This window comes from Hyla sarda, chromosome 7 (genome assembly GCF_029499605.1).
Source record: "Hyla sarda isolate aHylSar1 chromosome 7, aHylSar1.hap1, whole genome shotgun sequence".
NCBI classification, from domain to species: Eukaryota; Metazoa; Chordata; class Amphibia; order Anura; family Hylidae; genus Hyla; species Hyla sarda.
Window position 1 is genome coordinate 125,796,999 of NC_079195.1, and position 16,978 is coordinate 125,813,976.

General features: G+C 45.7%; 1 protein-coding gene across 1 annotated transcript in view; it reads left to right on the forward strand.

The window, feature by feature from the left end:
* Positions 1-16,978, forward strand: part of LOC130282440 (collagen alpha-1(XIII) chain-like) — a 191,643-nt gene that overhangs the window by 120,672 nt on the left and 53,993 nt on the right. The window contains exon 19 of the mRNA XM_056530694.1: positions 4,540-4,626. Coding sequence (XP_056386669.1) covers positions 4,540-4,626 — 87 coding nt within the window. The remainder of the gene's footprint in view (positions 1-4,539; positions 4,627-16,978) is intronic.

Sequence of the window (16,978 nt, forward strand, 5' to 3'; positions counted from 1 at the left end):
TTTCGGCATGTTGGGATTTGTAGTTTTGCTATATTTGGAGGGCTACCGTTTGGAGAAAACTGTGCAGTGGTCTCTAAACTGTGGCCTTCTAGATCTTGCAAAACTACAACTCCCAGTATGCACTGGGCAAACGGCTTGGCATGGGAGTTGTAGTTGCGTGCCTCCAGCTGTTGCATAACTTCATCTCAGAAAGCCCTTCGACGATCAATACATGCTGGGAGTTGTAGTTTTGCAACAGCTGGAGGCACACTGGTTGGAAAATACTGAGTAAGGTAACAGAACCTAACTGAAGGTTTTCCAACCAGTGTGCCTCCAACTGTTGCAAAAGTACAACTCCCAGCATGCAGCTGGAGGTTTGCCTCCCCTCCCCCCCATGTGAATGTAGAATGTACATGGGTTTACAGTGAGTTTCCTGTTTTAAGTTTGAGCTCACCATAAACCCCCACCAGTGCGAATGTACCCTTAAAACACTACATTACACTAACACATAATAAAGGGTAAGACACTAAATATACATCCACTTACACTGCCCCCCCCCCCAATTAAGATTGAAAAACACATCGCACAGCAGTGTTTCCAAAACAAAGCCTCCAGCCTGTGACCCCACATGTGACCCCATTTTGTAAACTACACCCCTCACGTAATGTAATAAGGGGTACAATGTGCATTTACACCCCACAGGTATCTGACAGATTTTTGGAACAGTGGTCCGTGAAAATGAAAAATTTCATTTTTCATTTGCTCAGCCCACTGTTCCAAAGATCTGTCAAATGCCAGTGGGGTGTAAATGCTCACTGCACCCCTTATTAAATTCTGTGAGGGGTGTATTTTCCAAAATGGGGTCACATGTGGGGGGGTCCACTGTTATGGCACCATGGGGGCTTTGTAAACGCACATGGCCCCCGACTTCTATTCCAACCAATTTCTCTCTCCAAAAGCTCAATGGCGCTCCTTCTCTTCTGAGCATTGTAGTGCGCCAGCAGAGCACTTGACGTCCACACATGGGGTATTTCCATACTCAGAAGAGATGGGGTTACAAATTTTGGGGGGCATTTTCTCCAATTACCCCCAAAATGTAAATTACAAAAATAGTAGGCTATGTGTTTTTTTTTTTTTTTTTTTTTGCTGTTCTGGCACCATAGGGTATTCCTAAATGGGACATGCTCCCTAAAAACCATTTCAGCAAAATTCACTCTCCAAATCCCATTGTCGCTCCTTCCCTTCTGTGCCCTCTAGTTCGGCCACAGAGCACTTTACATCCACATATTTCCTTACTCGAGAGAAATTGGGTTACAAATTTTGGGGGGGCTTTTTCTCCTATTGCCCCTTGTAAAAATTCAAAAACTGGGTCTACAAGAACATATGAGTGTTAAAAATGAAGATTTTTAATTTTCTTCTTCACTTTGCTGCTATTCCTGCGAAACACCTAAAGGGTTAACACACTTTCTGAAATTTAGAGATGAGCGAATTTACAGTAAATTCAATTTGTCACAAACTTCTCGGCTCGGCAGTTGATGACTTATCCTGCGTAAATTAGTTCAGCCTTCTGGTGCTCCGGTGGGCTGGAAAAGGTGGATACATTCCTAGGAAAGAGTCTCCTAGGACTGTATCCACCTTTTCCAGCCCATCGGAGCACCTGAAAGCTGAACTAATTTATGCAGGAAAAGACATCAACTGCCGAGCCGAGAAGTTCGTGACGAATCGAATTTACTGTAAGTTTGCTCATCTCTACTGAAATTCATTTTGAATACTTTGAGGGGTGCAGTTTCTAAAACAGGGTCATTTATGGGGTATTTCTAATATGAAGGCCTATCAAATCCACTTCAAAACTGAACTGGTCCCTGAAAAATACAGATTTAGAAAATGTTGTTAAAAATTTTTAAATTGCTGCAGAACTTTGAAGCCCTCTGATGTCTTCCAAAAGTAACAATATGTCAACTGTATGATTCCAACATAAAGTAGATATATTGTATATGTGAGTCAATATAAAATTTATTTGGAATGCCTATTTTCCTTACAAGCAGAGAGCTTCAAAGTTAGAAAAATGCTAAATTTTCGAATTTTTCATGACATTTTTGAACTTTTTACCAATAAAGGATGCAAGTATTGACAAAACTTTACCACTAACATAAAGTAGAATATGTCTTGAAAAAAACAATCTTGGAATCAGAATGATTAGGAAAAACATCCCAGAGTTATTAATGCTTAAAGTGACGGTAGTCAGATGTGCAAAAAAAATGCTCTGGTCCTTAAGGTCATAATGGGCTGTGTCCATAAGGGATTAAAAGATTTGCCCTTTGTTTTAGAGGAAAAACTTGATCAGTCAATGAAAAAAGGGCAAATAAATGATACATGTTTTGCCCCTGGAGCAGTGCTTTTGTCAGATTATACCTGGTCCAATGCTAAAACCAATAATATTCATTTTTAATTGTTCATATGATTTAACTATTTGACATCCTTGCAATTCTTCTTGAACAAAGAGGCATTTTCTACTAATTTTAATACATTTATTGGAAGAGTTGGATGAACAGAGTTTCTCTAAACCCACAACAAATAAAAAAAATGACTAGCCCTAATGAATTAATAAGTATTTACAAGGAAGAATATTAAATACGGTACTTTTTAATGTTGACATTCCCTGTTCTGTATATTTTGCACACATCCCAGTGAACTTTTCTTGCTTATGTAGCGTATACATCTCTCAGAATTTAATTTATAAGCCTCATCACTCATAAAGCTGTAGACATACTGTCTGATGACCCAGAGAAGCTTGCGGTTGTTAGTCAATGAGTGAGTAGTCTCTTATGGTTCAGCTGTTCAGCTGAAAGTTAGATTTGCACTGTGCTGACAGCAGTGCACTGGAAATGCAGCTCAGAAAAGGTCACATTATGAGACATATTATTCTGCTGCATAGGATTCCAATCTTTTCTCCCACACTTGGTATCCTTTAAAAAAAGCTTGGTGGTAACAACTTGCCTAAGGAGGTGTCAAAGCAGTTACTATCCTACAATGCAACACTATGCCTTAAATGTTACAAGACATCAGGGACCCCACTATCTTCACAGTAGCCCTCATTTCATCTGTGACATCAGGGACCATACTTTCTTCACAGTAGCCCTCTTTATATCGGTGAAATCAGGGACCCCACAGTCTTCACTCTAGCCCTCTTTTCATCCCGTGACAACAGGGACCCCACTTTCTTCGCATTAGCCCTCTTTCCATCTGTGACATCAGGGACCCCACTGTCTTCACAGTAGCCCTCTTTTTATCTGTGACATCAGGGACCCCACTGTCTTCACAGTAGCCCTCTTTTCATCCCGTGACATCAGGGACCCCACTGTCTTCACAGTAGCCCTCTTTTCATCTGTGACATTAGGGACCCTACTGTCTTCACACTAGCCCTCTTTTCATCCCGTGACATCAGGGACCCCACTGTCTTCACAGTAGCCCTCTTTTCATCTGTGGCATCAGGGACCCTACTGTCTTCACACTAGCCCTCTTTTCATCCCGTGACATCAGGGACCCCACTGTCTTCACAGTAGCCCTCTTTCCATCTGTGACATCAGGGACCCCACTGTCTTCACAGTAGCCCTCTTTTCATCTGTGACATCAGGGACCCTGCTGTCTTCACAGTAGCCCTCTTTCCATCTGTGATATCAGAGACCCCACTGTCTTCACAGTAGCCCTCTTTTTATCCCGTGACATCAGGGACCCCACTATCTTCACAGTAGCCATCTTTTCATCTGTGACATCAGGGACCCCGCTGTCTTCACAGTAGCCCTCGTTCCATCTGTGATATCAGGGACACCGCTGTCTTCACAGTAGCCCTCTTTTCATCTGTGACATCAGGGACCCCATTGTCTTCACAGTAGCCCTCTTTTCATCTGTGACATCACAGACCCCACTGTCTTCACAGTAGCCCTCTTTTCATCTGTGACATCACGGACCCCACTGTCTTCACAGTAGCCCTCTTTTCATCTGTGACATCAGGGACCCCACTGTCTTCACAGTAGCCCTCTTTTCATTTTGTGCTTTTTTGTTGCCAGTCTCTGCAATCCAATATGGACGCTTCACTGGGATTTGCAGTCCTCTGCATTGTAGCACCTATAACAAAAAGGAAAACAATACAATATATAACAATGCACCATAACATCATACATTGATATGTACATATATAAAGTCAAAATATAGATTAGTATTCACTGAGCAATCTCTCGAGTGTAATATGGCCATTTAAAGAGACAGACAGCTCTCTTACATTTGGGATGTTTTCTGTAAGAGTCCAATTTTATAAATGTTATATACTTTTTTTATGACCATCAAATATGACACCTGTCGTATTCGGCTAATGTTGGAGTTTTACTGTATTATGTTCCTTCTAGTATACTTATTTCTGCTCACACAGACAATGTTCTAAAAACTGTTTAAGAGGCTTCTGCATCTTCACTTGGAGAATATGATGAACTAGGGAAAGAGATTTAGTTTTCATTGTCAAATAACCTAAATAATTATATCTGCCTGTTTTTAATGTATACACAGGGAGAAAAGGGAGATACAGGGAATGCACTCAGCGGAATTAAAGGAGAACCTGGTAATCCAGGCCAGCCGGGACCTCCAGGACCAAAGGTATGTATGATGTGAAGAACCCACCATCAGGATCTTATAAACTATCATTGAGCATAATATTTTACCGATACATCTGAATCGTTCATCAAGTTTACCCTCTTGCAGACCTTCCTATTTGTGTTTACCCTCTTGCAGACCTTCCTATTTGTGTTTACCCTTCTGCAGACCTTCCTATTTGTGTTTACCCTCTTGCAGACCTTCCTATTTGCGTTTACCCTTCTGTAGACCTTCCTATTTGTGTTTACCCTTCTGCAGACCTTCCTATTTGTGTTTACCCTCTTGCAGACCTTCCTATTTGTGTTTACCCTTCTGCAGACCTTTCTATTTGTGTTTACCCTCTTGCAGACCTTCCTATTTGTGTTTACCCTCTTGAAGACCTTCCTATTTGTGTTTACCCTCTTGCAGACCTTCCTATTTGTGTTTACCCTTCTGCAGACCTTCCTATTTGTGTTTACCCTCTTGCAGACCTTCCTATTTGTGTTTACCCTCTTGCAGACCTTCCTATTTGTGTTTACCCTCTTGCAGACCTTCCTATTTGTGTTTACCCTTCTGCAGACCTTCCTATTTGTGTTTACCCTCTTGCAGACCTTCCTATTTGTGTTTACCCTTCTGCAGACCTTCCTATTTGTGTTTACCCTCTTGCAGACCTTCCTATTTGTGTTTACCCTCTTGCAGACCTTCCTATTTGTGTTTACCCTCCTGCAGACCTTCCTATTTGTGTTTACCCTCTTGCAGACCTTCCTATTTGTGTTTACCCTTCTGTAGACCTTCCTATTTGTGTTTACCCTTCTGCAGACCTTCCTATTTGTGTTTACCCTCTTGCAGACCTTCCTATGTGTGTTTACACTCTTGCAGATCTTCCTATTTGTGTTTACCCTGCTGTAGACCTTCCTATTTTTGTTTACCCTTCTGCAGACCTTCCTATTTGTGTTTACCCTTCTTCAGACCTTCCTATTTGTGTTTACCCTCTTGCAGACCTTCCTATTTGTGTTTACCCTCTTGCAGACCTTCCTATTTGTGTTTACCCTCTTACAAACCTTCCTATTTGTGTTTACCCTTTTGCAGACCTTCCTATTTGTGTTTACCCTCTTACAGACCTTCCTATTTGTGTTTACCCTCTTGCAGACCTTCCTATTCGTGTTTACCCTCTTGCAGACCTTCCTATTTGTGTTTACCCTCTTGCAGACCTTCCTATTTGTGTTTACCCTTCTGCAGACCTTCCTATTTGTGTTTACCCTTCTGCAGACCTTCCTATTTGTGTTCACCCTTCTTCAGACCTTCCTTTTTGTGTTTACCCTTCTGCAGACCTTCCTATTCGTGTTTACCCTCTTGCAGACCTTCATATTCGTGTTTACCCTCTTGCAGACCTTCCTATTTGTGTTTACCCTCTTGCAGACCTTCCTATTTGTGTTCACCCTTCTTCAGACCTTCCTATTTGTGTTTACCCTTCTGCAGACCTTCCTATTTGTGTTTACCCTTCTGCAGACCTTCCTATTTGTGTTTACCCTTCTGCAGACCTTCCTATTTGTGTTTACCCTCTTGCAGACCTTCCTATTTGTGTTTACCCTTCTGCAGACCTTCATATTTGTGTTTACCCTTCTGCAGACCTTCCTATTTGTGTTTACCCTTCTTCAGACCTTCCTATTTGTGTTTACCCTTCTGCAGACCTTCCTATTTGTGTTTACCCTCTTGCAGACCTTCCTATTTGTGTTTACCCTTCTGCAGACCTTCCTATTTGTGTTTACCCTTCTGCAGACCTTCCTATTTGTGTTTACCCTCTTGCAGACCTTCCTATTTGTGTTTACCCTCTTGCAGACCTTCCTATTTGTGTTTACCCTTCTGCAGACCTTCCTATTTGTGTTTACCCTCTTGCAGACCTTCCTATTTGTGTTTACCCTTCTGCAGACCTTCCTATTTGTGTTTACCCTTCTGCAGACCTTCCTATTTGTGTTTACCCTCTTGCAGACCTTCCTATTTGTGTTTACCCTTCTGCAGACCTTCCTATTTGTGTTTACCCTTCTGCAGACCTTCCTATTTGTGTTTACCCTCTTGCAGACCTTCCTATTTGTGTTAGTGGAAGACAAAAGAAAAACCTGCCTGGATAAAGTTTGGTGACACCCACACAAATGATGCAGTATCCAGTCTATTTATTAATTAATAGTTTATATGAATTAGCCAGTGTTATATACAGGGAAAATAATATACTGTTCTCATTTTAAGAATCTTAATAAGTAACCACTGAACTTTGTAGCTTCTGCTGGCCAACAGATTCTGCATCATGTGTGGCTGGTGGGTTTATACCATTACATTTTACTGTATGTGGAAACTATAATACAGCTATAATAATAATAATAATAATAAAAAATAATAATTAAAAGTGCTCTAGTAATACTTGTATGCTGATTCAGATATCCGCAAGGGATTACTTAGCGTGGTGGAGTAGTGCCTTACCAACCTCAGTGAAAAACACGGCTTTGACTGCTGATTCTTGTCACTTCATAATTTGTCTGATATGCGATTCACATTTCACTTCAGATCAGAGAGGAAGAGACTGTATGAATAGTGTTAATAGTAGCATAATCATCTGTCTGATGACATCAGTTGTGCAGAATCTTGGACAAGGGAACACAAAGGACCAGGATATAGTGGGAGAACATTTGTGATAGACAGGTCCAACATTTTTTTTTCTTTTCTTTGAAGGTTGAAATATGACAAAGTAGGGTTTTGTAAGAAAGGGAGGCAATTCATTCCTTTTCCATTATTTCTATTGTGGTGCACGAAGGGGCAAAAGGTGAAAGAACAGAAGAAGCTTAATGTACAATTTCCTTTTTTTTATATAATAGAAGAGTCTAGTGCACAAATAGGAAACTAGTTCCATAGAAGGGTCATTTCTCCAGTGGCTCATAGAATATATCATGAGATGAAAGTTACTCCTTTTTTTTTCTCTTTTTGACATCTACAGTAAAAAGCTACATATATATATATATATATATATATATATATATATATATATATATATATGTAACACAGAATATATTCGGCACCGAAAACACAGGTGGATCCCTTAATTGTTGTTGCTGGAACCTACACACCTTGAGACGTACTGAACCCCTGTCGGCATATGTAGGTAGTGCTCAAGTAGCAATAGTGAAGTAAATGGCAATAGAATACTTCCAAAGAAAAGGAAAAACTGAGCACATAGCAGTATAGTTGCTTGCCGTAATTTCTTTATTTCACAACTTCAGTTTCAGGGTGTTCAGTAGAGGGAGAGGGAGGGTGGACCCACAACGGGAAGGGGAATGTCAGGCAACGGTCCGTGTCACGCTGGAATGTGCTTCGTCAGGCCTGACTAAGCGCATTCCAGCGTGACGCGGACAGTTGCCTGACATTCCCCTTCCCGTTGTGGGTCCACCCTTCCTCTCCCTCTACTGCACACCCCCAAACTGAAGTTATGAAATAAAGAAATTACGGCAAGAAACTATACTGGTATGTGCTCCGTTTTTCCTTTTCTTTGGAAGTATAATGTTACGCCGAGCGCTCCGGGTCCCCGCTCCTCCCCGGAGCGCTCGCTTCACTCTCCCCGCGGCAGCGCTCCGGTCACGTCCTCTGACCCGGGGCGCTGCGATTCCGCTGCCAGCCGGGATGCGATTCGCGATGCGGGTAGCGCCCGCTCGCGATGCGCACCCCGGCTCCCCTACCTGACTCGCTCTCCGTCTGTTCTGTCCCGGCGCGCGCGGCCCCGCTCCCTAGGGCGCGCGCGCGCCGGGTCTCTGCGATTTAAAGGGCCACTGCGCCGCTGATTGGCGCAGTGGTTCCAATCAGTGTGTTCACCTGTGCACTTCCCTATATCACCTCACTTCCCCTGCACTCCCTTGCCGGATCTTGTTGCCTTAGTGCCAGTGAAAGCGTTCCTTGTGTGTTCCTTGCCTGTGTTTCCAGACCTTCTGCCGTTGCCCCTGACTACGATCCTTGCTGCCTGCCCCGACCTTCTGCTACGTCCGACCTTGCTTTTGCCTACTCCCTTGTACCGCGCCTATCTTCAGCAGCCAGAGAGGTGAGCCGTTGCTAGTGGATACGACCTGGTCACTACCGCCGCAGCAAGACCATCCCGCTTTGCGGCGGGCTCTGGTGAAAACCAGTAGTGGCTTAGAACCGGTCCACTAGCACGGTCCACGCCAATCCCTCTCTGGCACAGAGGATCCACTACCTGCCAGCCGGCATCGTGACAGTAGATCCGGCCATGGATCCCGCTGAAGTTCCTCTGCCAGTTGTCGCTGACCTCACCACGGTGGTCGCCCAGCAGTCACAACAGATAGCGCAACAAGGCCAACAGCTGTCTCAACTGACCGTTATGCTACAACAGTTACTACCACAGCTTCAGCAGTCATCTCCTCCGCCAGCTCCTGCACCTCCTCCGCAGCGAGTGGCCGCTCCTGGGATACGCTTATCCTTGCCGGATAAATTTGATGGGGACTCTAAGTTTTGCCGTGGCTTTCTTTCCCAATGTTCCCTGCATCTGGAGATGATGTCGGACCTGTTTCCCACTGAAAGGTCTAAGGTGGCTTTCGTAGTCAGCCTTCTGTCCGGAAAAGCCCTGTCATGGGCCACACCGCTCTGGGACCGCAATGACCCCGTCACTGCCTCTGTACACTCCTTCTTCTCGGAAATCCGAAGTGTCTTTGAGGAACCTGCCCGAGCCTCTTCTGCTGAGACTGCCCTGTTGAACCTGGTCCAGGGTAATTCTTCCGTTGGCGAGTATGCCGTACAATTCCGTACTCTTGCTTCAGAATTGTCCTGGAATAATGAGGCCCTCTGCGCGACCTTCAAAAAAGGCCTATCCAGCAACATTAAAGATGTTCTGGCCGCACGAGAAATTCCTGCTAATCTACATGAACTTATTCACCTAGCCACTCGCATTGACATGCGTTTTTCCGAAAGGCGTCAGGAACTCCGCCAAGATATGGACTCTGTTCGCACGAGGCGTTTCTTCTCCTCGGCTCCTCTCTCCTCTGGTCCCCTGCAATCTGTTCCTGTGCCTCCCGCCGTGGAGGCTATGCAGGTCGACCGGTCTCGCCTGACACCTCAAGAGAGGACACGACGCCGTATGGAGAACCTCTGCCTGTACTGTGCTAGTACCGAACACTTCCTGAGAGATTGTCCTATCCGTCCTCCCCGCCTGGAAAGACGTACGCTGACTCCGCACAAAGATGAGACAGTCCTTGATGTCTACTCTGCTTCTCCACGTCTTACTGTGCCTGTGCGGATGTCTGCCTCTGCCTTCTCCTTCTCTACAGTGGCCTTCTTGGACTCTGGATCTGCAGGAAATTTTATTTTGGCCTCTCTCGTCAACAGGTTCAACATCCCGGTGACCAGTCTCGCCAGACCCCTTTACATCAATTGTGTAAATAATGAAAGATTGGACTGTACCATACGTTTCCGCACGGAGCCCCTTCTTATGAGCATCGGATCTCATCATGAGAGGATTGAACTTTTGGTCCTCCCCAATTGCACCTCGGAAATTCTCCTTGGACTTCCCTGGCTTCAACTTCATTCCCCTACCCTGGATTGGTCCACTGGGGAGATCAAGAGTTGGGGGTCCTCTTGTTCCAAGAACTGTCTAAAACCGGTTCCCAGTAACCCTTGCCGTAACTCTGTGGTTCCTCCAGTAACCGGTCTCCCTAAGGCCTATATGGACTTCGCGGATGTTTTCTGCAAAAAACAAGCTGAGACTCTACCTCCTCACAGGCCTTATGATTGCCCTATCGACCTCCTCCCGGGCACTACTCCACCCCGGGGCAGAATTTATCCTCTCTCTGCCCCAGAGACTCTTGCCATGTCCGAATATGTCCAGGAGAATCTAAAAAAGGGCTTTATCCGTAAATCCTCCTCTCCTGCCGGAGCCGGATTTTTCTTTGTGTCCAAAAAAGATGGCTCCCTACGTCCATGCATTGACTACCGCGGTCTTAATAAAATCACGGTTAAGAACCGCTACCCCTTACCCCTCATCTCTGAACTCTTTGATCGCCTCCAAGGTGCCCACATCTTCACTAAATTGGACTTAAGAGGCGCCTATAACCTCATCCGCATCAGAGAGGGGGACGAGTGGAAAACGGCATTTAACACCAGAGATGGACACTTTGAGTATCTGGTCATGCCCTTTGGACTGTGCAACGCCCCTGCCGTCTTCCAAGACTTTGTCAATGAAATTTTTCGTGATCTGTTATACTCCTGTGTTGTTGTATATCTGGACGATATCCTAATTTTTTCTGCCAATCTAGAAGAACACCGCCAGCATGTCCGTATGGTTCTTCAGAGACTTCGTGACAACCAACTCTATGCCAAAATTGAGAAATGTCTGTTTGAATGCCAATCTCTTCCTTTTCTAGGATATTTGGTCTCTGGCCAGGGACTACAGATGGATCCAGACAAACTCTCTGCCGTCTTAGATTGGCCACGCCCCTCCGGACTCCGTGCTATCCAACGCTTTTTGGGGTTCGCCAATTATTACAGGCAATTTATTCCACATTTTTCTACCATTGTGGCTCCTATCGTGGCTTTAACCAAAAAAAATGCTGATCCCAAGTCCTGGCCCCCTCAAGCAGAAGACGCCTTTAAACGACTCAAGTCTGCCTTTTCTTCGGCTCCCGTCCTCTCCAGACCTGACCCTTCCAAACCCTTCCTATTGGAGGTTGATGCCTCCTCAGTGGGAGCTGGAGCTGTTCTTCTACAAAAAAATTCTTCCGGGCATGCTGTCACTTGTGGTTTTTTCTCTAGGACCTTCTCTCCAGCGGAGAGGAACTACTCCATCGGGGATCGAGAGCTTCTAGCCATTAAATTAGCACTTGAGGAATGGAGGCATCTGCTGGAGGGATCAAGTTCTCCTGTTATTATCTACACCGACCACAAGAACCTCTCCTACCTCCAGTCTGCCCAACGGCTGAATCCTCGCCAGGCCCGGTGGTCTCTGTTCTTTGCCCGATTTAATTTTGAGATTCACTTTCGTCCTGCCGATAAGAACATTAGGGCCGATGCTCTCTCTCGTTCCTCGGATGCCTCAGAAGTTGAACTCTCTCCGCAACACATCATTCCACCTGACTGCCTGATCTCCACTTCTCCTGCCTCCATCAGGCAGACTCCTCCAGGAAAGACCTTTGTTTCTCCTCGCCAACGCCTCGGAATCCTCAAATGGGGTCACTCCTCCCATCTCGCAGGTCATGCGGGTATCAAGAAATCTGTGCAACTCATCTCCCGCTTCTATTGGTGGCCGACTCTGGAGACGGATGTTGTGGACTTTGTGCGAGCCTGCACTATCTGTGCCCGGGATAAGACTCCTCGCCAGAAGCCCGCTGGTTTTCTTCATCCTCTGCCTGTCCCCGAACAGCCTTGGTCTCTGATTGGTATGGATTTTATTACTGACTTACCCCCATCCCATGGCAACACTGTTATTTGGGTGGTCGTTGATCGATTCTCCAAAATGGCACATTTCACGCAGATTGTCTCGGATAGAGGCGTCCAATTCGTGTCTAAATTCTGGAGGGCTCTCTGTAAACAACTCAAGATTAAATTAAATTTTTCTTCTGCATATCATCCCCAGTCCAATGGACAAGTAGAAAGGATTAACCAGATCTTGGGTGATTATTTGCGACATTTTGTTTCCTCCCGCCAGGATGACTGGGCAGATCTCCTCCCATGGGCCGAATTCTCGTATAACTTCAGGGTCTCTGAGTCTTCCTCCAAATCCCCATTTTTCGTGGTGTACGGCCGTCACCCTCTTCCCCCCCTCCCTACTCCCTTGCCCTCTGGTCTGCCCGCTGTGGATGAAATTTCTCGTGACCTTTCCATCATATGGAGAGAGACCCAAAATTCTCTCTTACAGGCTTCATCACGCATGAAGAAGTTCGCGGATAAGAAAAGAAGAGCTCCCCCCGTTTTTTCCCCTGGAGACAAGGTATGGCTCTCCGCTAAATATGTCCGCTTCCGTGTCCCTAGCTACAAGTTGGGACCACGCTATCTTGGTCCTTTCAAAATTTTGTGTCAAATTAATCCTGTCTCTTATAAACTTCTTCTTCCTCCCTCTCTTCGTATCCCTAATGCCTTTCACGTCTCTCTTCTCAAACCACTCATCCTCAACCGTTTTTCTCCCAAATCTGTTCCTCCCACTCCTGTTTCTGGCTCCTCGGACATCTTCTCGGTCAAAGAAATTTTAGCTGCCAAAAAGGTCAGAGGGAAAAATTTTTTTTTGGTGGACTGGGAGGGTTGTGGTCCTGAAGAGAGATCCTGGGAACCTGAGGACAACATCCTAGACAAAAGTCTGCTCCTCAGGTTCTCAGGCTCTAAGAAGAGGGGGAGACCCAAGGGGGGGGGTACTGTTACGCCGAGCGCTCCGGGTCCCCGCTCCTCCCCGGAGCGCTCGCTTCACTCTCCCCGCGGCAGCGCTCCGGTCACGTCCTCTGACCCGGGGCGCTGCGATTCCGCTGCCAGCCGGGATGCGATTCGCGATGCGGGTAGCGCCCGCTCGCGATGCGCACCCCGGCTCCCCTACCTGACTCGCTCTCCGTCTGTTCTGTCCCGGCGCGCGCGGCCCCGCTCCCTAGGGCGCGCGCGCGCCGGGTCTCTGCGATTTAAAGGGCCACTGCGCCGCTGATTGGCGCAGTGGTTCCAATCAGTGTGTTCACCTGTGCACTTCCCTATATCACCTCACTTCCCCTGCACTCCCTTGCCGGATCTTGTTGCCTTAGTGCCAGTGAAAGCGTTCCTTGTGTGTTCCTTGCCTGTGTTTCCAGACCTTCTGCCGTTGCCCCTGACTACGATCCTTGCTGCCTGCCCCGACCTTCTGCTACGTCCGACCTTGCTTTTGCCTACTCCCTTGTACCGCGCCTATCTTCAGCAGCCAGAGAGGTGAGCCGTTGCTAGTGGATACGACCTGGTCACTACCGCCGCAGCAAGACCATCCCGCTTTGCGGCGGGCTCTGGTGAAAACCAGTAGTGGCTTAGAACCGGTCCACTAGCACGGTCCACGCCAATCCCTCTCTGGCACAGAGGATCCACTACCTGCCAGCCGGCATCGTGACATATAATATATATATATATATATATATATGTATATATATATATATATATATATATATATATATATATATATATAAATGTAGATATGTATGTGTATATATATATATATATATATATATATATATATATATATATATTTATTTATATACAGTACAGACCAAAAGTTTGGACACTCCTTCTCATTCAGCGTTTTCTTTATTTTCATAACTATGAAAATTGTAGAATCACACTGAAGGCATCAAAACTATGAATTAACACGTGTGGAATTATAGACATAACAAAAAAGTGTGAAAATATGTTATATTCTAGGTTCTAGACACTTTTTGCTTTGATTACTGCTTTGCACACTCTTGGCATTCTCTTGATGAGTTTCAAGAGGTAGTCACCTGAAATGGTCTTCCAACAGTCTTGAAGGAGTTCCCAGAGTTGCTTAGCACTTGTTGGCCCTTTTTGCCTTCAATCTGCGGTCCAGCTCACCCCAAACCATCTTGATTGGGTTCAGGTCCGGTGACTGTGGAGGCCAAGTCATCTGGCGCAGCACCCCATCACTCTCCTTCTTGGTCAAATAGCCCTTACGCAGCCTGGAGGTGTGTTTGGGGACATTGTCTTGTTGAAAAAAAAAATGATGGTCCAACTAAACGCAAACCGGATGGAATAGCATGCGGCTGCAAGATGCTGTGGTAGCCATGCTGGTTCAGTATGCCTTCAATTTTTAATAAATCCCCAACAGTGTCACCAGCAAATCACTCCCACACCATCACACCTCCTCCTCCACACCAGCACACCTGTGAAGTGAAAACCATTTCAGGTGACTACCTCTTGAATCTCAACAAGAGAATGCCAAGAGTGTACAAAGCAGTAATCAAAGCAAAAGGTGGCTACTTTGAAGAACCTAGAATATGACATATTTTCAGTTGTTTCACACTTTTTTGTTATGTACATAATTCAACATGTGTGAATTCATAGTTTTAATGCCTTCAATGTGAATCTACAATTTTCATAGTCATGAAAATAAAGAAAACTCTGAATGAGAAGGTGTGTCCAAACTTTTGATCTGTACTACTGTATATTAAACTTAATGGCCCTTATTTACTAAGAGTGGAGTGTAGGTTTCTGTCAGGATCTGGACTGGCGGCTGGTGAGGACACAGGAGGTGGATCCTTTGTGTCAGAGAGGCGATGGCATGGGTCGTACTGGAGGATCGGTTCTAAGCAGTTACTGGTGTTCACCAGAGCCCGCCGCAAAGCGGGATGGACTTGCTGCGGCGGTAACTACCAGGTCGTGTCCCCCAGTAGCGACTCGACCTCTCTGGCAGCTGAGACTGGTGCGGTACACAAGGACTAGACAGAGGCGAGGTCAGACGTAGCAGAAGGTCAAGGCAGGCGGCAATGGTTCGTAGTCAGGGGCAACAGCAGAAGATCTGGATACACAGGCAAGGAAACACACTAAACGCTTTCTCAGGGCACAAGGCAACAAGATCCGGCAAGGACAGGAAGGGGAAGTGGGTTTTATGTGTAGGGAGTGATTAGGAACTGATTGGACCAGGCACCAATTAATGGTGCACTGTCCCTTTAAATCTGAGAGACCCGGCGCGCGCGCGCCCTAGGGAGCGGGGCCGCGCGCGCCGGGACTGAGCAGGAGGATGGGGCAGGTGAGATAATCGGGATGCGACCCGCGGGCAGGTACGTCCCGCCGTGCGGATTGCATCCCCGCCGAGGGACATAGAGCAGCGCTCCCGGTCAGCGAGTCTGACCGGGGCGCTGAAAGCATGAACAGAATGCTGCGAGCGCTCCGGGGGAGGAGCGGGACCCGGAGCGCTCAGCGTTACAGTTTCTTTGTGGGTTTTAATTCCCTTTAATTTATTTTCCATGGTATTTACCAAGGTTTCCCTACATTTTCCACTTTCCCTACACTTTGCTTTTTTTTACACATGCTCTGATCTGTAGGGTTTTCCTCAGCTCAAATCCGCTACATTTTATGTGGAAAATTACTAAATATGTTAAGTTTTTGTGAAAACGTTGGGAACACCCCCTTTTCCTGGCAGCCACAACCCTTTTTTGGGGTTTTCTTAGCAAAATGGAGAGTTAGTCGGGTTTTTTTCAATTCTGGCGCAAATTCTGTAGCAAAATCCGGTGCAGACAGAATTTCTGGCACAATTCAACAGAATCTGGCGCACAACCCGACAAAACATGTTGGGTTTGTAATAGTAAATGAGGGCCAATGTGTGTGTGTAAGTGTGTACGTTCCAGCATCCAAACGGCTGAAGATATTAACATGAAACTTGGTACACATGTTACTTATATTTCAACAACAAACATAGGATAGGTAATTTAACCCTTACCCACCTCCATTTGCCAGGGTCGGGGTTTTTGTTTAAAGTCCCATTCAAGTCTATGGGAAATATATGTTACTGCATAACTTCCAAACGGCTGGAGATATTTTGATAATACTTGGTCACATGCTACTTATATGTCCACTAAAAATATAGGATACGTAAATTAACTCTTAACTACCCGTCATATCTGAGGGTCAGGGTTTTTGTTTAAAGTCTCATGCAAATCTAAGGGAAATGTATGTTCCAGTATAACTTCTGTACGGCTGGAGATATTTTTTGATAATACCTGGTCACATGTTACTTATATGTCAAATAAAAAGATATGATAATTAAAGTAACTCTTACCTACACCCTTATATAAAATATGGGTTTTCGTTTCAAGTTCCATGCAAGTATATGGGACTTCCAGTACCTTTCTCCACAAGCTCCGCTCTGCAACTCTTGGTGAATGTGTCGGTCCAGCTTGCAAGCCACACCCGCTATGCATGCCATGCCCCATGGCTCAAAGACACCCCCACTGTTTAAGCCCCACCCCTTTTATTTTCTACTCTTTTTGTACAACGGTCTGGCTTGCAAATCACGCCCTTTTTCACAAAGCCACACCCCGTCTATTTTTGGCTTACAATATCCACATCACAACTCAGTCCCACCTGAGGATGGGATATGAGGACAGGATTTGAAGACGGGATATGGGGACGGGATATGAGGTTGGGCTATAACAACAATATATGAGGACGGGATATGACAACAGGATATAGAGACGGGATATGGGGATGGGACATGAGGACGGGACATAAGGACGGGACATGAGGATGGGATATGAGGATGAGATATGAGGACAGGATATTAGGATGGGATATGAGGACGGGATATGAGGTCGGGATATGAGGATGGGATATGAGGATGGGATATGAGGTCGGGAAATGAGGATGGGATATGAAAACAATA